At 36.6% G+C, this 23712-nt stretch overlaps 1 protein-coding gene across 2 annotated transcripts in view; it reads right to left on the reverse strand.

The window, feature by feature from the left end:
- LOC123538121 (N-acetylneuraminate 9-O-acetyltransferase-like) overlaps window positions 1-23712 on the reverse strand; it is a 62060-nt gene that overhangs the window by 5698 nt on the left and 32650 nt on the right. The window contains exons 12-20 of one of the 2 annotated variants that reach the window (XM_053529573.1): window positions 21426-21534; window positions 21109-21198; window positions 18808-18927; window positions 10645-10710; window positions 7996-8152; window positions 7496-7575; window positions 5033-5137; window positions 2381-2521; window positions 1410-1487 (exon numbers count right to left, since the gene is read on the reverse strand). In XM_053529573.1, the coding sequence (XP_053385548.1) occupies window positions 1410-1487; window positions 2381-2521; window positions 5033-5137; window positions 7496-7575; window positions 7996-8152; window positions 10645-10710; window positions 18808-18927; window positions 21109-21198; window positions 21426-21534 (946 nt within the window). The remainder of the gene's footprint in view (window positions 1-1409; window positions 1488-2380; window positions 2522-5032; window positions 5138-7495; window positions 7576-7995; window positions 8153-10644; window positions 10711-18807; window positions 18928-21108; window positions 21199-21425; window positions 21535-23712) is intronic. The other variant, XM_053529574.1, reaches the window with a different exon arrangement.

The following is a 23712-nucleotide window of genomic DNA, read 5'->3' on the forward strand; positions in this document are numbered from 1 at the left end:
GCAGTGCAAGCTATAAATCTTCCCTTTTTGGCCATTGTAAGCTACAAACCCATTAACCTTCCCTTTCTGGCCAGTGTAAACTATAAGCATTTCTTTCCTGACCAGGGTAAACCACAAACCTTCCCTTTCTGGCCAGTGTCAACTATCAACCTTCCCTTTTGGACCAGTGTCAACTATAAGCCTTTCTTTTTAGGCAGTGTGAACCATATACCTTATCTTTTTGGCCAGTTCAAACCACAAACCTTCCCTTTCTGGCCATTGTCATCTATAAATCTTCCCTTTTTGACCAGTGTTAACTATAAGCCTTTCTTTTTAGGCAGTGTGAACCATATACCTTATCTTTCTGGCCAGTTCAAACCACAAACCTTCCCTTTCTGGCCATTGTCATCTATAAATCTTCCCTTTTGACCAGTGTTAACTATAAGCCTTTCTTTTTAGGCAGTGTGAACCATACAGTTACCTTATCTTTCTGGCCAGTGTAAACCACAAACCTTCCCTTTCTGGCCATTATCATCTATAAATCTTCCCTTTTTGACCAGTGTTAACTATAAACCTTTCTTTTTAGGCAGTGTGAACCATATACCTTATTTTTCTGGCCAGTGTAAACCACAAACCTTCCCTTTCTGGCCATTGTCATCTATACATCTTCCCTTTTTGACCAGTGTTAACTATAAGCCTTTCTTTTTAGGCAGTGTGAACCATATACCTTATCTTTCTGGCCAGTGTAAACCACAAACCTTCCCCTTTCTGGCCATTGTAAACCATAAACATAACAAAGCTGTATTACAAGTAACTGTAAATTCAGAATTATTTGTGGAAGACTAATTAATGGTTGCACAATCAACAAAATTAAATCTTAACAAATAAATAAAATTCACATATATTTTATCAATAATAATTATCTAAAATCAACAAATTTATGTCCAAATAATACAGCCGTTTTAGTCGAAACAACAAAGTTTATTGTCAATTATTGCGCAGTTAATATCTTTGAAAATAAGCTTTCCTGATAATCGAAAATTCATTGATATATCAAAAAGTCATGTTTGCTAATTTTGTTAAGTTTAAAACTTTAGAAGCGTCTGATGATAGAAGAAGACCCTAGAGCTATACTAGTTTAAAAGTCAAGTTTGCATATTTTGTTAAGTTTAGAACTTTAGAAGAGTCTGATGATAGAAAAAGACCCTAGAAGCCCCTCTAGTCATTTTTGTTCAGGCATGTGCAGGCATTTGGGTAGAAACACCATCCTTCTGTAAGCCAGCACCTCACAAAGAATTTTACACCCCATGTGAACCCACAGCAGCGAGGGCAAGTGATCTTAATCATTGGGCCACGACAGCCACGAGGGCCACAACGGCCTCTCTGAAAAATCAATGTGTTATATGCAACATGAGGAAAATATGACTTACAGGAATGAACATGATGTAAGAATGCACATCGTTACATTCTTGTTTATTTCTACACAAGCATGAGAAAGCAGCATAACTCTGAAAAGGAAAAGATCATTTCATCAGTTTCATAAATATGTTAGGAGTGGGAAAGTGGGTACACCTTGATCAGAATATTGAAATAACAAATATGCATGGCAGAGAATCCAGTATGCTTTTTCCTAATTTTCATATCTGCATTAAATTGATCTTCGCAAGGAACTGACATCTTGCTCAAATCTTACAGAGGTCAAGTTAAGTTTAACTTGAATGAAGTCTCCTTTTCCAGTCTGTATGAAAATTTGCCTAACTGAAACTGGAACTACATTGTTGGACTGCAAATCCAAATCTCTCCCTAGGCACACTGTCCTCAAACCATAGCACTACAAGTCCAAATTTCTCCCTAGGCACACTGTCCTCAAACTGCAACACTACAAGTCCAAATCCCTCCCTAGGCACACTGTCCTCAAGCTGTAACACTACAAGTCCAAATCTCTCTCTAGGCACACTGCCCTCAAACTGTAACACTTTAAGTCCAAACCTCTCCCTAGGCACATTGTCCTCAAACTGTAACACTACAAGTCCAAATTTCTCCCTAGGCACACTGTCCTCAAACTGTAACACTAAAGTCCAAATCCCTCCCTAGGCACACTGTCCTCAAACTGTAACACTACAAGTCCAAGTCCCACCCTAGGCACACTGTCCTCAAACTGTAACCCTACAAGTCCAAATCTCTCCCTAGGCACACTGTCCTCAAACTGTAACACTACAAGTCCAAATCTCTCCCTAGGCACACTGTCCTCAAACTGTAACACTACAAGTCCAAATCCCTCCCTAGGCACACTGTCCTCAAACTGTAATACTACAAGTCTAACTCTTTTCTTAGGTACATTGTCCTAAAACCATACCATTACATACATATACATTCAAGTAAAAATCCAATTTTAACTCACCCCTAATCCTATAAGACCCAGACATGTAAATGTCCAAGATATTCCCGTCGAGAACAGATTTCTGTTGTCAATATCCTGGATAACTTTATAACGTTTCAGTATGAGGTAGCCAAATGCAAACAACATTCCATACACAACACTCTGTTGAGAAAACATCGTATTAGTTATATCAATTGAGAAGTATAATATGTTTCTCTTGGCTTTTCACTCAGAAGATTTCTTTCTATATGAAGGTTCTATGACAAAACCATTAGCAACCTTGATTTCTTATGTACTTCATAAACTGTGAGAATGAGAAATAAAATCTAAAAGGAACATTAAATTTTTCAGAGTTTTTAACCTTAACATTTTAACAATAAATAAATTAAGAAAATGATGACTTATTTCATTATTCAGTCAGATCGATTTTGCTTTAAAGTCTAATGTAAAGCTAACATAAAATCAAATGAAAATTTCTGGGTCTTTGTGATGAAGAACATTCAATATCTTGCTTGGTAGAGCATTCATCTGTAAGAGACACAATGTAACCAGGGAAGGAAGTACTGCATTATAAGGTCAGGAAGTGGACTTACAGAACTAAAGCATGCCCTTATGGTCTGTTTGTTTGTTTGTAAGCTTATTTATAGCCACCACCAGAAACCCATATAGACAACTTCCCTGTAAGACTTTCAGTACTATAGTTAAAGTGCTGGATATAGAAGATGCTTGAATGCCAGAAGTTCCCTGGTTCTTAAGCATGCCAGGAGTTAATCATCAATACACAGGACTCTTATCCCAATGTCAGTCATTTTAAATGCAGGAGTGGTGGGGGGGGGGGGGGTCAAAGCCACAACCCTTTGTTCTGTAGTCAGTGTTATCACTGGACCAGTGCATCTTCTCTAAAAGTCTGATACCTGTCATTGATGAATACATCATAGTATGCTGCATACAATATGTTATCATACAAATGTTTGGATTTACCATTTCATTTATAAACTGGTGAGTAAATAGAGAAAAAATGTAATGAAATAATTTCTCATATCAAAGGGAAGTAATTCTTAAGAAAATAAACAGACATCAAATTTCTAATAGGGTCAATATGGCATATCACCTTAGTTATGTTGAACGTTTATGCCAAGTTATTTAAGTATTCATGTATGTATAAAAAAGTTACAGACTGGAACTGACCTAAAATCTTTTACTTCTGTGACCTTGATGTCTGAGCTAGGGGGTCTGGGTTTTCAATGCGCATTACACATTGTCTTATTATGGGGAACATTTCGAGGGCTCAGAGCAGAACTAGTCAGGTATAGTTGAGTAATGGCGGACAGGTTTTTTAATCTTTCACTTGGCATGTCCACAGAGGTCTAAACTGAACATGTGTGAACTTCATTGCGGATGTATTTTTGACATTTTGGTACAAAAATAGGAGAGAAGGTTGCCTATGGTGAAGTGATTTTAGTATTAGCAGTACTACCAGGTCACAGCAGTGTGATTTTGATGTGGTTTTTTAGAAAACAAATGTGATAAGTGAAATCTCTTAAAGGATATACAGTCGAATCTCGGTATCTCAAACTCGCTTACCTTGAACTTCCGCTTAAGTCGAAGAAATTTTCAAGTCCCGTCAAATTTCCTTCTTTATATATGTAATTCAACTCCGGTTACGTCAAAATTTGACTTACCGAGATTTCGGATGTGTCGAAAGGGTTTTTCAGTCCCGTCAATAAAATTCAAGTGCATTGTAAACTCGGTAAGTCAAAGTGAGAAAAATATGTGATAAAATTTAACACATGTCATTGTGAATGTGGTTGGTTTTTAACACTTGTCCATGTTTATTGCCTTGCCAGAAAGCCGTGATGCTGACATATCAAAGGTGCGGCGAATATCAAAGTGAGATGATGTCATACTTGTTTGCACGTGCCATAATGATAATTGTTTGATGTAAACATTAGACTTCTTTTAATCAGCGGTCATTTGTTTTTGTGACGTCATGAAAATTGCTTTAAATTTAAACTAAAGAATTAATTAATTTGAACAGTTGGGATCTTTCATAAAGATTAATTAGAGGTAATCGCAATGAGACTGTATAAAAAAATAGCTTCTTTGGAGAAAGCATCATTCGTTCAAAATGCCAGGTCGAGATGCTATCAATTCTCCGGGAGCTCTGATTATGTTAACATGGAAATAAAATGCAAAGTGTACTAAAATTTATAACTATTTTTGTTGCGTCTTAAAAGATTTATTGCAAGGTATACTATATTTATAGTGTTCCCAATAGCTGGAGATTAAAAAGGTTGGAACCAACATTTTTCATCATTTCGTCAATATACGTCCCTCAACATAACTCGAATTTCGGTTATCTCGAAATAAAAAGCACGGTCCCTTGAAATTCGAGATACCGAGTTTTGACTGTATATACATATGACCCCTACTTTTCTCTTCATTTTATGTCAGTTTTATCATCATTCTTCACTATGAGATTAAAATTTTGTTCTCTGAAATGGGTCTAGCTATGTTTGGCAGCTCTTTAAAAATTGTCAGTTTTATATAAAATAAATATGGAATACTATTTAGGTGTATGTAACCTTGAACTGACTTATCTTTGTTCACAGATGGTCATTAGCAGAAGTTAGACTGTATTCTTTTTTAACAAAAATAATAAAGTTGACTTACATAACGATCTAACTGCCATCTAAACCTCCATTCATGTATAGAATCATCTGATGTAACAAACAGTGGTTTTAATGGTCTCATCAGGAATATCTTTTCAAAGAACACCTGCAATTAAAAATAATCTGATGTCACAAACAGTGGTTTTAACAGTCTCATCAGGAAACATGGAATATCTTACAGTTCACTTGGACCTGAGATGTGGAACTGGTTAACTAACTGTTACACTTACAATTTTTTAACATCATTCTTCCCCCATTGGGGTTAACACTTAAGCAGGCATTGTGCTTCATCTACACTGCTAACTAGGCATTATGCCCTACTGACCTAAGCAGCCATTGTGCTGTATCTAATGATTTTTATTTATTTTGTTGGATTTAACGTCGCACCGACACATGAGAGGTCATATGGCGACTTTCCAGCTTTAATGGTGGAGGAAGACCCCAGTTGCCCCTCCGTGCATTATTTCATCATGAGCGGGCACCTGGGTAGAACCACCGGCCTTCCGTAAGCCAGCTGGATGGCTTCCTCACATGAAGAATTCAACGCCCCGAGTGAGGCTCGAACCCACATCGATGAGGGGCAAATGATTTGAAGTCAGCAACCTTAACCACTCGGCCAAAGAGACCCCCTTTATCTATCTAATGAGTTAACATGCTCTACCTACAGAGCTAACCAGGTCCTGTGCTCCATCTAAAGAGCTAACCAGGCATTGAGCTCTATTGAGCTTACAAGACCAGACATTGTACAGAGCTAAACAGCCACTGTGCTCAATCTACTGAGCTAACCAGGCACTGTGCTCTACCTAATGTGCTAACCAAACATAAAGCTCCACCTACAGAGCTAACCAGGTATTGTGCTCCATCTACAGAGCCAGTGCACTCCATCTACTGAGCTAACCTGGTGTTGTTTTTCCATCTAAAAAGCTAACCAGATATTGTGCTCCATCTACAGAGCTAACAAGGCCTTATGCTCTGTCTACAAAGCCACTGCGCTCCATCTATTGAGCTAACCTGTTATTGTTCTCATCTACAGAGCAAACCAGGCATTGTGCTCTATCTATTGAACAAATCAAGCGTTATGCTCCATCTATTGAGCTAACCAGGTATTGTGCTCCATCTACAGAACTAACCAGGCATTATGCTCCATCTACAAAGCCACTGCATTCCATCTGTTGGGCTACCTTGTATTGTTCACCGATCTACAGAGCTAACCAGGCATTATGTTCCATCTACAGAGCAAACCAGGCATTGTGCTCTATCAATTAACCTAATCAAGCCTTACGCCCAATCTATTGAGCTAACCAGGAATTGTGCTTCATCTACAGAACTAACCAGGCATTATGTTCTGTCTACAGAGCAAACCAGGCATTATGTTCCATCTACAGAGCAAACCAGGCATTGTGCTCTATCAATTAACCTAATCAAGCCTTACGCCCAATCTATTGAGCTAACCAGGAATTGTGCTCCATCTACAGAACTAACCAGGCATTATGCTCCATCTACAAAGCCACTGCGCTCCTTCTATTGAGCTAATCTGTTATTGTTCTCATCTACAGAGCTAACCAGGCATTTGTGCTCTAATCTATTGACCTAATCTGGCATTGTGCTCCATCTACAGAGCTAACCAGGCATTATGCTCTGTCTAAAAAGCCACTACACTCCATCTATTGAGCTAATCTGTTATTGTTCTCATCTACAGAGCTAACCAGGCATTTGTGCTCTAATCTATTGACCTAATCTGGCATTGTGCTCCATCTACAGAGCTAACCAGGCATTATGCTCTGTCTACAAAGCCACTACACTCCATCTATTGAGCAAACCAGGTATTTTGCTCCATCTACAAAGCAATTGTGCTCCATCTATTGAGATAACCTGGTATTGTTCTCCCATCTACAGAGCTAACCAGGTATTAGGCTTCATCTTCAGAGCAAACCAGGCACTGAGCTCCATATATTGAGCTAACCAGACATTGTGCTCCATTTACAGAGCTAACCAGGTATTGGGCTTTATCAAGAGCTAACCAGGCATAGTGCTCTATCTCATAAGCTACCGAGGCACTATGCTATACTGAGCTAACCAGGCATTGCTCTATCTAATAAGCTAACCAGACAATCTTTGCCCTTTTTGAATACAATGTATTTACCATGATCTAGTGGAGCATCATATGCGAAAGTTTTCTTTTTTTTAAGTCATACAGAGGTGGACAGTAGTGCCAGTATTTCACTTACATATTAGCTTTAAGTTGACATAACCAGCAATCCTGGATTCTATACCTGTACTGACTTGTTCTCCATAAATAATAGACAACATAAAATACCTGAAACCATACGATGGATGCTAAATGACTTAATAAATTATCATGGATCTTTAACTCTACCTTCTTAGTTAACAAGGTAGACCTTTATTGACACAAAGTATACAAAATCTCATCTCTGACACGGGACATGATGTTTATAAAACTTACCTCAGACATGTAGAACAGGCTAATAACTGTGACTAGAAGGACAAACTTTATCACCATGAAGAAATATGCTCTTGTTTTCTCTGAAAAAAAAAACAACTGCAATAATACAGTCAAACTTCATTCGCTCAAACTCGACAAGACCGTCAACACTTATCGGCAATTCAAGTCATCGATAAATAAATATTATACAGAGATTTTGCTGTGACATTATGATGAGTTCAAGAGAAGGGTGGTGTCCAAATTGTCCGAGTTCAAGCAAACAAAGTTTGACTATATATATAAATCCTATAACACTGATTCTTTACTACTTGAAATTCTTCATTTGTCAAGCACTGATCACATAACAGTACATGTCATAATATATCACTGAGACCAAAAGGCCAACACTTCTGTTTAAAAAGTTGTCTGTTTATAGAAATATGTGGATTTTTACGTCTGCTCTACTTGAAGAAAAATGAGCAAAATTTTAAGCGGATTTATGACAAGAGATAATCACAAACCTTCTGCATGTTTCTCCGACACTCGGGGCCATACCGCCATGGTGATGTATATAACCATAAACCAGAATGACACCAATGGTACAAAATAGTAGAATTGGTATGGACGATTCATTACAAAGCACAATGTTACAACTAACAGGTTCAAACGGAACAACACCTGAAAACATCAACATTTTCCAGTTCTGTAAAACATCAAGTCAGTGATTACCTCACTATACTGTGAAATCTTTCTTTTTAAGTGGAAGACTAAATTTCATTTCCTGACAAAGAATAATACTCTCTTTTTTATCTATTAAATTTGGTATCAATGAATTCATGTCCTCACAAAAAGTAACCATAAAATTGCATTCCCATGAAATGAAAAGAATTTAAAATATCCCTTATAAACAAACTGTATTACAGCATTACGAATTTGTTTCAATTCAATCATTTGTCCTTTAATACATGTGATTTAAGATAATTTATATAAAAACTGTCTACACTGAAATATTCTAGCTATCAAACACATATGAACTGTTAAGAAAGAGAAAGAGTTTGGTGTTAAAGGCTTAAATCATATACTCTAAGTTATTCCCTATGTTGAGAGGATATACAACGGCATACAGCCTGCCTGCATACAGCCTGCCCTGATTAATTTTACTTGTCTCAAGTGTACCCTAACAACTAAACGATCTCAGACAGGCTATAGGACTATTATATAACCTTGTCAGCAATATATTTATAATACGGAAAATTTACATTTAAATCTCATACTTCTGCAAATATTATCCTTCCGGATTTCTGATCAATGCCCCTACCTGCGCTTCTTTATTTATGTTTCCATAATTCTCAATAAAATCTTACTGCAATATTGCTAACTGAGTGCACTCTTTATTTGCAATATAACACTGTGTTAGATAGGTCTTCATATACATTGAAGCATCATTCAAGCACATAGCTAAGCAAGTTACAGACTGAGAAATAATTACCTTCAAATACAGATGTACAAACTTCATCTTATTTACAAAATTAACATCATTTCATAGAAATATGAGTTACTGGATTACCAACTGCAGAGTTTTGCAATGTTGGAACTTCAGAGATTAAAATTGTGAACTTTCCATGTTAACATGGTACAGAGTATGTTGAATGGTGATCAGTTTTCTCTTAACCTGTCAACAAGATGAGCCAGGTTTGAAAATCTTTGTGATGTTATAATTACATTGTTTTGGCATTCAAAATGATAAACCTATACGACTTGTGTGCTTACAATATTTTAATGAACTCACATGACTAAGATGTCACATAAAGACGAAACATTCCAGAGGTCATAAAGCTTGATTATCTATGACCTTCACATTGTCATATATTATACATGCATTATACATGACATTATGCATAGAAAGTTTGCCTTGTGACCCAATCTTAAAGTAGTGGCTGCTGTTTGTGGCGGATTTCATTGTAGAGATCTTCAACATTAGATATCTGATCAATTAAAACAGTAAAAGGAATAGAAAACACAACTGTTAATATAAGAAATAAATAGCAATTTAGTAATTTCTATTTTGGAATGAAAAACATGGATGAGATTAAAGAAAAGGTGGAGGCCTTTGGTCTACACACACTTTAACATGTCCATTCCCAAATGAGAATTACTAAAGCATAATTTTTTTCTTATGTTACCAATAGAAAGCTTTGAGTGATAAAAACATGTGAATCAACTACTACTCTGCAGTAAGTAGGTAAGTGAGGACTTGGGGTGGGATCATATTATTGTACAACAGTTAGATATATGAGTAGGGAGAAAGGCAAAGGCTGTGTTCTCATACAGAACTTCTGCTGAGGAAAAGCTTCTCAGATGGATCTATATTGTTCTTGAATGTGAGATAAAAATAACACATTTAGTAGGTATGAACAATTAGTTATTTGATCTATTCAACAAAATTTCTAATGTATGGAACTTTGGTAAGTAAGTGTTTACATTGTTATCTAAGGGTTTTCTGCAACACAATTCATATGAAAGCTTTACAATTTCTCAACCTATAAATCTAAGGAAAGCATAAATGAACAAGAGGGCCATGATGGCCCTATATCGCTCACCAGAGTTGATCTGGCCTACTGACCTAGTTTTTGACCCAGCAAGACCCAGTTTTGAATTTGAACTAGAGATCATCAAGACAAACATTCTGACCAAGTTTCATAAAGATTGGGTCACAACTGCTGCCTTTAGAGTGTTCCCACATGACCCATTTCGAACTTGACCTAGAGATCATCAAGACTAACATTCTGACCAAGATTCAAAAGATTGGGTCACAAATGACATAATTGTGGCCTCTAGAGTGTTCACAAGGCAAATGTTGACGGACGACGCATGCCGGACAATGACCGGTCACAATAGCTCACCTTGAGCACTTTGTGCTCTGGTGAGCTAAAAATGAAGAAATATTGCTTCTGTGAAAGCAGAATACAGCAATTAGTAGTATACTTAAATGATTCTTTTTTCCCAGAAATAAGTTTTTGCTTTCGTATGTCTTATAGCAGGATATAACAAAATCATCTATGTCTGTGAAAGGCTTCAGCTCCAGCTAATATCTAGAATACATGTTAGGATATTGTAAGAAGGTTTGAGATAACTTCTAGCAGTGAAAACATCACATAATGCAGACTTACTTCAAGCAATCTTCTTAAAGAGTTCTGTCTCAAATGCCAGTAAACAGGCAATACACTGCAACCCTTCTGAAACATGTAACAAACAAAAACTGTCAGAGTAAACAGGCAATACACTGCAACCCTTCTGAAACATGTAACACATTTACTGTCAGAGTAAAGTGGCAATACACTGCAACCATTCTGAAACATGTAACACAATTACTGTCAGAGTAAACAGGTAATTCATGGCAACCCTTCTGAAACATGTAACACAATTACTGTCAGAGTAAAGTGGCAATACACTGCAACCCTTCTGAAACATGTAACACAATTACTGTCAGAGTAAAATGGCAATACACTGCAACCATTCTGAAACATGTAACACAATTACTGTCAGAGTAAACAGGCAACACACTGGATCCCTTCTGAAACATGTAACACAACTACTGTCAGAGTAAACAGGTAATACATGGCAACCCTTCTGAAACATGTAACACAATATCAGTCAGAGTAAACAGGCAACACACTTGAACCCTTCTGAAACATGTAACACAATTACAGTCAGAGTAAACAGGCAACACACTTGAACCCTTCTGAAACATGTAACACAATTACTGTCAGAGTAAACAGGCAACACACTTGAAACCTTCTGAAACATGTAACACAATTACTGTCAGAGTAAACAGGCAACACACTTGAACCCTTCTGAAGCATGTAACACAATTACAGTCAGAGTAAACAGGCAACACACCTGAACCCTTCTGAAACATGTAACACAATTACTGTCAGAGTAAACAGGCAACACACTTAAACCCTTCTGAAACATGTAACACAATTACTGTCAGAGTAAACAGGCAACACACTTGAACCCTTCTGAAACATGTAACACAATTACAGTCAGAGTAAACAGGCAACACACTTGAACCCTTCTGAAACATGTAACACAATTACCCTCAGAGTAAACAGGCAACACACTTGAACCCTTCTGAAACATGTAACACAATTACTTTCAGAGTAAACAGGCAACACACTTGAACCCTTCTGAAACATGTAACACAATTACAGTCAGAGTAAACAAGCAACACACTGCAACCCTTCTGAAACATGTAACACAATTACTGTCAGAGTAAACAGGTAAGACATGGCAACCCTTCTGAAACATGTAACACAATTACAGTCAGGGTAAAGGGCAATACACTGCAACCCTTCTGAAACATGTACCACAATTACTGTCAGAGTAAACAGGCAATATACTGCAACCCTTCTGAAACATCTGACACAATTACTGTCAGAGTAAAGTGGCAATACACTGCAACCATTCTGAAACATGTACCACAATTACTGTCAGAGTAAAGTGGCAATACACTGCAACCTTTTTGAAACATCTGACACAATTACTGTCAGAGTAAAGTGGCAATACACTGCAACCCTTCTGAAACATATACCACAATTACTTTCAGAGTAAAGTGGCAATACACTGCAACCCTTCTGAAACATCTGACACAATTACTGTCAGAGTAAAGTGGCAATACACTGCAACCCTTCTGAAACATGTACCACAATTACTGTCAGAGTAAAGTGGCAATAAACTGCAACCCTTTTGAAGCATGCAACACAATTACTGTCAGAGTAAAGTGGCAATTCACTGCAACCCTTCTGAAACATGTAACACAATTACTGTCAGAGTAAAGTGGCAATACACTGCAACCCTTTTGAAGCATGCAACACAATTACAGTAAGAGTAAAATGGCAATACACTGCAACCCTTCTGAAAGATGTAACACAATTACTGTCAGAGTAAAGTGGCAATACACTGCAACCCTTCTGAAATATGCAACACAATTACAGCCAGAGTATAGTGGCAATACACTGCAACCCTTCTGAAACATGTAACTCAATTACTGTCGGAGTAAAGTGGCAATACACTGCAACCCTTTTGAAACATGCAACGCAATTACAGTCAGAGTAAAGTGGCATTACACTGCAACCCTTCTGAAACATGCAACACAATTACTGTCAGTGTAAAGTGGCAATACACTGCAACCCTTCTAAAACATGTAACACAATTACTGTCAGAGTAAACAGGCAACACACTGCATCCCTTCTGAAACATGTAACACAATTGCAGTCAGAGTAAAGTGGCAATACACTGTATCCTTTCTGAAACATGTAACACAGTTACAGTCAGAGTAAAGTGGCAATACACTGCAACGGTTCTGAAAAATGTAACACAACTACTGTCAGAGTAAACAGGCAATACACTACAATCCTTCTGAAACATGTAACGCAATTACTGTCAGAATAAACAAAGAATAAACTAAAGTCTTTCTGAAACATGTAACACAATTACTGCTAACAAAATGCCAGTATGCAGGCAAAGTACAGCAACCTTTCTTAAACATTCATCACCATTACAGTAAGAGTATCGCAAACATGTAACACAATTACTGTCAGAGAAATGCCAGTATACAGCCATTATACAGCCACCATTCTGAATCATGTAACACAATTACTGTCAGAGTAAAAATGCAATAGACTACAACCACTTTTAAACATGTAATACAATTACTGTCAGAGAAATACCAGTATACAGACATTATACAGCAACCCTTCTGAAACATGTAGCACAATCACTGTCAAAGTGAAAATGCAATAGACTACAACCACTTTTAAACATGTAATACAATTACTGTCAGAGAAATGCCAGTATACAGCCATTATACAGCAACCCTTCTGAAACATGTAATAGAATTACTGTCAGAGAAATGCCAGTATACAGCCATTATACAGCAACCCTTCTGAAACATGTAATAGAATTACTGTCAGAGAAATGCCAGTATACAGCCATTATACAGCAACCCTTCTGAAACATGTAATACAATTACTGTCAGAGAAATGCCAGTATACAACCATTATACAGCAACCCTTCTGAAACATGTAATACAATTACTGTCAGAGAAATGCCAGTATACAGCCATTATACAGCAACCCTTCTGAAACATGTAATACAACTACTGTCAGAGAAATGCCAGTATACAGCCATTATACAGCAACCCTTCTGAAACATGTAATACAACTACTGTCAGAGAAATGCCAGTATACAGCCATTATACAGCAACCCTTCTGAATCATGTAACACAATTCCAGTCAGAGTGAAAATGCAATAGACTACAACCACTTTTAAACATGTAATACAATTACTGTCAGAGAAATGCCAGTATGCAGCCATTATACAGCAACCCTTCTGAAACATGTAACTCAATCACTGTCAAAGTGAAAATGCAATAGACTACAACCACTTTTAAACATGTAATACAATTACTGTCAGAGAAATGCCAGTATACAGCCATTATACAGCAACCCTTCTGAAACATGTAACACAACTACTGTCAGAGTAAAAATGCAATAGACTACAACCACTTTTAAACATGTAATACAATTACTGTCAGGGAACATTCCCAGTTAACTTATACAATCGCAATCCATATACAGCAACCCTTCTGAAACATGTAATACAACTTACTGTCAGAGAAATGCCAGTATACAGCCATTATACAGCAACCCTTCTGAAACATGTAATACAACTACTGTCAGAGAAATGCCAGTATACAGCCATTATACAGCAACCCTTCTGAAACATGTAATACAATTACTGTCAGAGAAATGCCAGTATACAGCCATTATACAGCAACCCTTCTGAAACATGTAATACAACTACTGTCAGAGAAATGCCAGTATACAGCCATTATACAGCAACCCTTCTGAATCATGTAATACAATTACTGTCAGAGAAATGCCAGTATACGGCCATTATACAGCAACCCTTCTGAAACATGTAATACAACTACTGTCAGAGAAATGCCAGTATACGGCCATTATACAGCAACCCTTCTGAAACATGTAATACAACTACTGTCAGAGAAATGCCAGTATACGGCCATTATACAGCAACCCTTCTGAAACATGTAATACAACTACTGTCAGAGAAATGCCAGTATACGGCCATTATACAGCAACCCTTCTGAATCATGTAACACAATTACTGTCAGAGAAATGCCAGTATACAGCCATTATACAGCAACCCTTCTGAAACATGTAATACAACTACTGTCAGAGAAATGCCAGTATACGGCCATTATACAGCAACCCTTCTGAATCATGTAACACAATTACTGTCAGAGTGAAAATGCAATAGACTGCAACCACTTTTAAACATGTAATACAATTACTGTCAATGTTTACAGGCAACAAACTGCAACATTCTGAAACATGTAATAAAATCACTGTCAGAGTAATGCCATAAAAAACAGGTAATACACTGCAACCATTCTAATTTATGTAACATATTCACTGTCAGAATGAAAAGGAAATATACTGCAACCCTTTTGAAACTTATTGCAGAATTACTGTGTGAGAAATGTCAGTATGCAACACTTTTGAAACATGCATCTCCATTACAATAAAAGTAAACAGGCAATACACTACAATCCTTTCTGAAACATGTAACACAATTACTGTCAGGGTATGCAAGTATCACACAGCAACCCTTCTGAAACAACCACCACAATTACTGTCAGGGAAAACAGGCAATATACAACAATCGTTCTTAAACATGCACCGTAATTACAGTCAGAGTAAACAGGCAATACACTATAACCCCTCTGAAATGTGAAACACAATTACAGTCAGAGTAATGCTTGTTAAAAAGGCAATGTATAGCAACCCTTCTAAATCATGTAACACACTTACTGTTGTACATGTAATACAGTGCAACCCTTTTGAAACATGTAACACAATTACTCTCAGAAAGGTACAAAACTCTTCTTTTACATCTAATTCACATCTTTTTACCAAATGGTTGTTCAACGTAAGTCAGCTGGTGACTATCAACAAGTTAGATTGAATGTATAGTGTTATTTCTAGAGCGACGCAGCGGTGCGCCCCGCCCTGCCCTTTTTTACTGCCGCCACGCTGCCCTTAAAATGTGCCCTTTTGCCTTTGATCTTCTGCTAAATCCCGCCAATTTCCCTGTTGACATGCCTCGACGTTTTTTGATCAGCAAATTACGTCACGGCGAGTGCACACAGGTAATGAGAATCAATGAAGTGTTAAAACTAATTGATAAAGAGTATGGATCCTGTGAAATATCAAAAAGGCATGCGTAAGCGGCCAGCTGATTACCGAGCACATGAAAAGTGCCCTTGATTTCTTTGTGCAAAATTTAAAATTAGACCGTTGTTTAGTATAATAACAAGTATAATATCAATGCAGTTTGATTCTACTGTAATTTAAACTAGAAAATGCACAAATTTTAATGAATATCGAAAGTAAAAGTAAGTCTAGAATGTCCGTTCACGAGTCTTATTACTCCCGACGTCGTATGCAATTTTTCCATATTTCCTTCAAAAAAGCTGACAGTCGGGGTATTTTTTATGATGAGAAACATCAAAATTTGAGGAACTATCTCTGGTTTACCCTAGTGGGTCATGTAAAGTGAGTAAAAACTACTTTCAATCAACATTCCGAAAGTGTACCAGTATCCGGATAGTATATTTTGAATATGCGTTTGAGTAAACTTTAACCTGACTGTAATAGCGTTTTTCTGTTAATGAAATATTGATGAAAGACCTGATCAATACAACATGACTTTTGATAATTATTAATTTACAATGTGACCTGAAACAGACCTTTAACTATGTTGTTTACAACATGATCTTGGTTTCAAGATTAAGCTTATATTAAGGCCCTCCACTATTTCATATGAATAAGTTGACATTCTTGGTGACATTTTTTCAGAGAAAGGCTTGAATTGTTTAACCTAAACTATAAAGTAAGTAAAAAGCCTTTGTAAACTTTGTTACTGGTTTTGGGAAGATTTACCACTTTATTCTGTGACATTTCTTTTAACTGTGCAATAAAGATAAATGAAATACATATTAACTATAGACATCTAGAAATGCAACTACTTCTATGGTAACTTTCACGTCTAAAAGAGCACCCTGCCCCTTTCTGACAGCACCTTGCCCTTTTTGAGCTCTAGAAATAACACTAATGTTCTTATGCAAATATAGTCAAATATATGAACCCCATAGTAACATTTTTTCACAGCATTAGAATAACGAGGGTTTCCGAATTCTGGTTGATATATGACATTTTACTGTTATCCACTCAAAGCTTTCTATTTCAAAGCATCAACATTTACAATATAGATAACTGCCACACAGATTTCCAGTTAACTCACAAATAGAGCATTGTTGTGTTGGACAACTGGTATTTGTTGGATAGTGCATACAGCTACACATATGTTAGTCTGGAAAGCTGTTACTACTATCTTGTAAAGGAATGAAGTGTGACATGTCATATACTGCTGCTAATAAAGATCCATGTCAAATTAGCTAAATGCAAAATCAAAATGCAACCATAACCAAGCATAGTGTTAAACAAATGAAATTATTTGGACAGCCTTTACTGACAATAGCTTAACAATATCATGTGATGTTTGTCAATGTGAATACATTTCAGCTGAAGTCTGCAGTGTGAATACTCCCCCACATTATTCAACAGTTGAAGTCTGCAATAGTACAAGTCTACAGTGCAGACACTTCCCACACTATGCAACAGTCCGAGTCTACAGTGTGGAATTTCCCATAATGTGCAATAGTCCAAGTCTACAGTGTGGACACTTCCCATAATGTCCAGCTGTCAAAGTCTACAGTGTAGACACTTCCCATAATGTGCAAGAGTCCAACTCTACAGTGTGGACATTTCCCACAATATGCAATAGTTCAAGTCTACAGTGTGGACACTTCCTAGGATATGGCAATAGTCCAAGTCTACAGTGTGGACACTTCCTAGGATATGGCAATAGTCAAAGTCTACAGTGTGGACACTTCCCACAATATGGCAATAGTCCAAGTCTACAATGTGGACACTTCCTAGGATATGGCAATAGTCCAAGTCTACAGTGTGGACACTTTTCACAATATGGCAATAGTACACGTCTACAGTGTGGACACTTCCCATAATATGCAATAATCCAAGTCTACAGTGTGGACACTTCCCACAATATGAAATAGTCCAAGTCTACAGTGTGGACACTTCCCATAATATGCAATAGTCCAAGTCTACAGTGTGGACACTTCCCATAATGTGCAAGTATCCAAGTCTACAGTGTGGACCTTTCCATAATATGCAATAGTCCAAGTCTACAGTGTGGACACTTCCCACAATATGGCAATAGTCCAAGTCTACAGTGTGGACACTTCCCATAATATGCAATAGTCCAAGTCTACAGTGTGGACACTTCTCACAATATGGCAATAGTCTAAGTCTACAGTGTTACATGATGTGGGTAATAAGGTGGAACATCTATTTCAAGTTTGAATCAAATCCACTGATATAACAATGTCTTCCTGATTTGACCTAGTGACCTAGTTTTTGACCTCGGGTAATCAAGTTTTGATCTTGACCTAGATTTGATAGAGACAAATATTTTGACAAAAGTTTTCAGACATGGCTTCTAGAGAGTCAATAAGGGTTTTCTATGATTTAACCTGGTGTCATAGTTTTTGACTGCTGGTAACCAAGTTTGACACTTGCCCTTTTTATTCTTACATAGGCAAACAGTTTCATAAAGGTGAGGTAGAAATGTGGTGACTCGAGTGTTAACAAGGTTTTCCTATGATTTTACCTAGAGACCTAGGTTTTGACCCAAGGTTACCGAGTTTTAAACTTGTCCTAGAATATTTTAACAGTTTCATAGAGGTGAGGTAGAAAATGCAGCCTCTAGATTGTTAAAACAGATTTAGGTTTCCCATCTATAGACCTAGTCACCTAGTTTTTGACCGAAGATGACTCAATAATGAATTTGTCCAAGATTTTATCTAGGGTAATACCCTGACCAAGTTTCATCGAGATTGGGCTAAAATTGTGACCAGTAGAGTGTAAAATGAAATTGTTGACAATGCATTGCAGACACGGGGTGATCACCATAGCTCACCTTGAGGGCTTTGTGCTCAGGTGAGCTAATAAGTGTTTGGCAAAATTCTTTTTAAGTGTTCTCTATAGGTTCAACTCATTTACTATGCACATTTATGGTGGAAATAATAGAGAAAAAATTTTAGACCAACAAATCAAAACTTGACCCATGCAAAACAAAATAATGGTGTGTGTCCCACATCTTACCTGACAATATCTGAAGGGGTCATAATCTCCTTTCTTCCAGAAATACATGAAATGTCCATACCCAGTCAGGAACAGGTAGCACGATACTAACACTCGTATATGCATGTATATTGGCAGTATCTGAAATAACATTACTAAGTCTTACAATTTTATTTTAAACAAATTAATATTTCATCACTAGAATATTAGATTATTTTTTTGATAGTCAACCTTATTAAACTATTTTCTTTTTAGTTGTACCAGTATGTCGAGCAAATTTTTTCTCATAATGCTTGACTCAGTTTACATAGAATACAACTGACTGCTTACTTTGCTGACAAAAGTTATGTGGTATGAAGTATAACCAACAGTTTTTACAATACTGTACCAAGTTATGTGGTATGAATTATAACCAACCGTTTTTACTATACTGAACCAACAGGGCTCTGGAAATTTTGAAAACCAATCGGTCCAAAACGAAATCACAACATCGGCCTTACCCTACCCATCATATTTAACATGATATAGTAAAGAAATTAGTATGTCATGCATTAAAGATGATTTACTGGTCACCGCGAGTTACCATACAATGAAAACAGTCATTCAGTATTATATGTAATCGTTACTTTGTTTCAATTTCGATGTTTTTCCAAGGATAAAATTGCCGAGGCACCATGTTTTTACCTAACTAGTCTAAAAGCCAACGCACCTGACTTTGGTACCATATACATGGCAGGAACTTCGTGATGTTTCCTTATTATTTGATGGATTTTTATAAAATACAATGCGTTATAGTGATTTACTCGACACATAGTCTCTGCCAAACACTCTCAGTATATTTTAGAGTACTCTGCCATGGACTAAATGTGTAGTATATGTGAACGCTGAGATCGAATTTCCCATGTGTAGGGTTGGTCGCCAATCAATCTACGTGGATATTTCATTTCACTGGCGCTGTACTTCAGTAAGCAACTAAGTTTTGTAAACTTTTTATATTCTCTTCTGATGTGAACAAAATTTCACTTTGGAACGTTTTTTAGACCGATTTGCTACAATGGCCGGTCCGCTACTCTGGTTTTCTTTATCATTCGGGTTTGCCAGTCCATTTTTTTTTTGTACAGTCGGGCTGCAAAGACAATTTTCTGTACTAGTTTCAGACAGACTGCAAAAAGTATCATGTAATTTTTACAAATCAAGTAATTAAAAAAAATATTTATATCAGTTTCTTGTGTGATGTCTCATTAAATGCAGTGACCATTTGTTTCTTTTTAAACTAGCTTTTTGAAATAAAACAATCCGTCGGCTAATGATCAAATTAAAAGAAGTGGGTCCCAGACAAAAGCATTTGGATCCAGTCCAAAGCACATGGGTCCAGTCAAAAATGTTTAATGTACTGCTGTCGGCTGCCTGCAAACACGAAATGATGTGCCGCACGAACACTGTAGTGACACATGCTAATTACGGACCGATTACCAAGGTGACAATCAGAACGTTTGACAGGTTTATTGATTATCTGAGGGTGTGATCAACAATTTCCTGCTTGGCAGGTGATCGTGTATTGAGATTTAAGATCAAAAATTGTACTTTTTCTCCATTTTTACTGGACCGATTTTTTTTCTTTTTTTACACTTCACGAATTGGTCTGAAAAGTCAAAAATCGGTCCAAAACCAACAAACCGGCAAATTTCCGGACCGCTGTGAACAAAGTTATCTGGTATGAAGTATAACCAACGGTTTTTACTATACTGTACCTGTGATGTAGTATACTTAATTACTAGCACCTGTGATGTAGTATACTTGCTTTACTAGCACTTGTGATGTGGTATACTTACTTTACTAGCACCTGTGGTATACTTGCTTTACTAGCACCTGTGATGTGGTATACTTACTTTACCAGCACCTGTGATGTGGTATACATACTTTACTAGCCCCTGTGATGTCATATACTTAATTACTAACACCTGTGATGTGGTATACTTGCTTTACTAGCACCTGTGATGTGGTATACTTACTTTACTAGCATCTGTGATGTGGTATACTTGCTTTACTAGCACCTGTGATGTGGTATACTTGCTTTACTAGCACCTGTGATGTGGTATACTGAATTCACTAGCACCTGTGATGTACTATACTTACTTTACTAGCACCTGTGATGTGGTATACTGACTTCATTAACACCTGTGATGTGGTATACTTACTTTACTAGCACCTGTGATGTGGTATACTGACTTCACTAACACCTGTAATGTGGTATACTTACTTTACTAGCACCTGTGATGTGGTATACTGACTTCACTAACACCTGTGATGTGGTATACTTACTTTACTAGCACCTGTGATGTGGTATATTAGTATAACTAACTGCATCCAACCTTTCCACTCATCTGTCTGGTCTCGATGTAAAACTTCAGTCTGAAACATAACAAAAATATGACCAAGCTGGTGCTTTGTCTACTTATTACACTGTTATTTTAACCAGAAGAAATATGTTGAAACTATTACTTTTTCCATTTTATATATTTTGAAAAGTTCAGACTAACTGCTTTGTAACATCGAAGACAATTCAACCGTGACAGAAGCAACTGACAAGAGACTGAACCTCTTCTGTAAAATGTATAATAATAAATGTATGTCCTTACCTTATCTGTACTTTCAGTGAAGAAAAACCCCAGTATCATCACATAGGCAAATGGCAAGAAGAAGTTCACATGTGTATAATACTTGTTCTCTTTCATGAAGAAATTAGTTCTGAATAAAAGAAAGAAAATATTCATTAACAATCATTATGCTGAAACTGAAATCATATTTTGTTGCATCGTCTTGCAGATTAACACGACTGTTTGTCAAAAGGTTAAATTTCAGTACTGTATGTAACTTGTTCTGTTTTAATGCTCAACAATAACAAACAATGAAAATGATTAGCATTACACACCAACCCTAAGCAATGTAGTCAGTAAAAAAATTACAAGTAATATACTATAAAACCAGAGGCATAATGTGTCTATATTGCATACCAGAATTTCACATTTTTCCATAGAGACATATTAGGAAATCTAGATCAGTCATATATCTGTTAACCATTTTAGATTAGATTCAGCAAGGAAAATTTCTGTGATATTATTTCAAAATCCAACCAATGGTTTCGGGGGAGATGGCATATCAACATTTTTCTATTTTTAGCTAATGACAGCCATGCCTTTTGACAAATCAAAATACAGTTGAATATCTTTACCTCGATATCGGTTAGCTCAATACTCCAGTTAGCACGATGTGTTTGAGTCGGTCCCGAATTTTCCCTATTTATCTTAATGTAATTATTTATCATTACCTCGATATGATTAGCTCGATACTTTGTTTAGCTTGATGAGATTTTTCAGTCCCATCAACTTAGGTATACCTATACTGTTTTTACATCTGGTTTTGTCGATATCACAGATTGTCAAAAAATATCCATTTTATTTGTAAGGTGTGAAAATCAACCTATTGTTGTCCGGCAATGTATTAATCATATTCAAGTTAGTTTGTGTTTGTTTTGTTTGTTATTCAATCTTTAATCCAATTTAAATGTCGGGAAGTTATCTAACTTTCAATAATTAGTCTTATAAAACAAAGAAGTATAAAACAAAATTTATTTTTGTAACTCTTTGCCTAAAAGCAGGAAAGCTGTTTTCCAATATAACAACTAATTTGGATGAAATATTTTCTGTTTGACGGAGTAAAAATCTGCCATTTAGGATTGAGTAACAATATGCGTATTCAACTGGCAAATTTTCGTTATCGAAGCAAAGTCAAAATGACTACTCAACTAGGAACATTATCGCTGCATTCAGACTTGTTTAGGGAATGAATAAAAATGTAAATATTTAAATGTATATTTTGAACAAGAGCACCGCCTTGCGGGTGCTGACGCTCATCTGATTTTTTTTGTGTAATAGAAATATTGTCCTACCCATGATTTTCTAAGTCTAAAAAGGGCCATCATTCTTGCAAAAAACAGGATAGAGTTATGTTTCTTGATGTACAGTGTCCACTTACGATGGTGAAAAACTGTTGCAAGTTTTAAAGCAATAGCTTTGATAGTTTATGAGAAAAGTTGACTTAAACATAATACTTAACCAAGAAAATGATTTTCTAAGTCCAAAAGGGGCAATAATTATTGCAAAAAGCAGGATGGAGTTATGCTGCTTGCTGTACAGGGTCAGCTTATGATGGTAAACAAGTGTTGCAAGTTTCAAAGCAATAGCTTTGATAGTTTAAGAGAAAAAGTTGACCTAAACATAAAACTTAACCAAGAAATCTGATATTTTCTAAGTCCAAAAGGGGCCATAAATCTAGCAAAAAGCAGGATGGAGTTATGTTTCTTGCTGTACAGGGTCAACTTATGATGGTGAACAAGTGTTGCAAGTTTTAAAGCAACAGCTTTGATAGTTTAGGATAAAAGCTGACCTAAACATAAAACTTAACCAAGAAAACTGATTTTCTAAGTCCAAAAGGGGCAATAAATCTTGCAAAAAGCAAGATGGAGTTATGTTTCTTGATGTACAGGGTCTGCTTATGATGGTGAACAAGTATTCCAAGTTTCAAAGCAATAGCTTTGATAGTTTGGGAGAAAAGTTGACCTAAACATAAAACTTAACCAAGAAATCTGATATTTTCTAAGTACAAAAGGGGCAATAAATCTTGCAAAAAGCAAGATGGAGTTATGTTTCTTGCTATACAGGGTCAGCTTATGATGGTGAACAAGTATTCCAAGTTTCAAAGCAATAGCTTTGATAGTTTAGGAGAAAAGCTGACCTAAACATAAAACTTAACCAGGCAACGCCGACGCAGACGCCGACGCCGACACCGAAGCTGACGCCGACGCCGTTAACCGCTCAAGTGATGACAATAACTCATCATTTTTTTTCAAAAAATCAGATGAGCTAA

This window comes from Mercenaria mercenaria, chromosome 18, assembly GCF_021730395.1.
Source record: "Mercenaria mercenaria strain notata chromosome 18, MADL_Memer_1, whole genome shotgun sequence".
In the NCBI taxonomy this organism is placed as follows: Eukaryota; Metazoa; Mollusca; class Bivalvia; order Venerida; family Veneridae; genus Mercenaria; species Mercenaria mercenaria.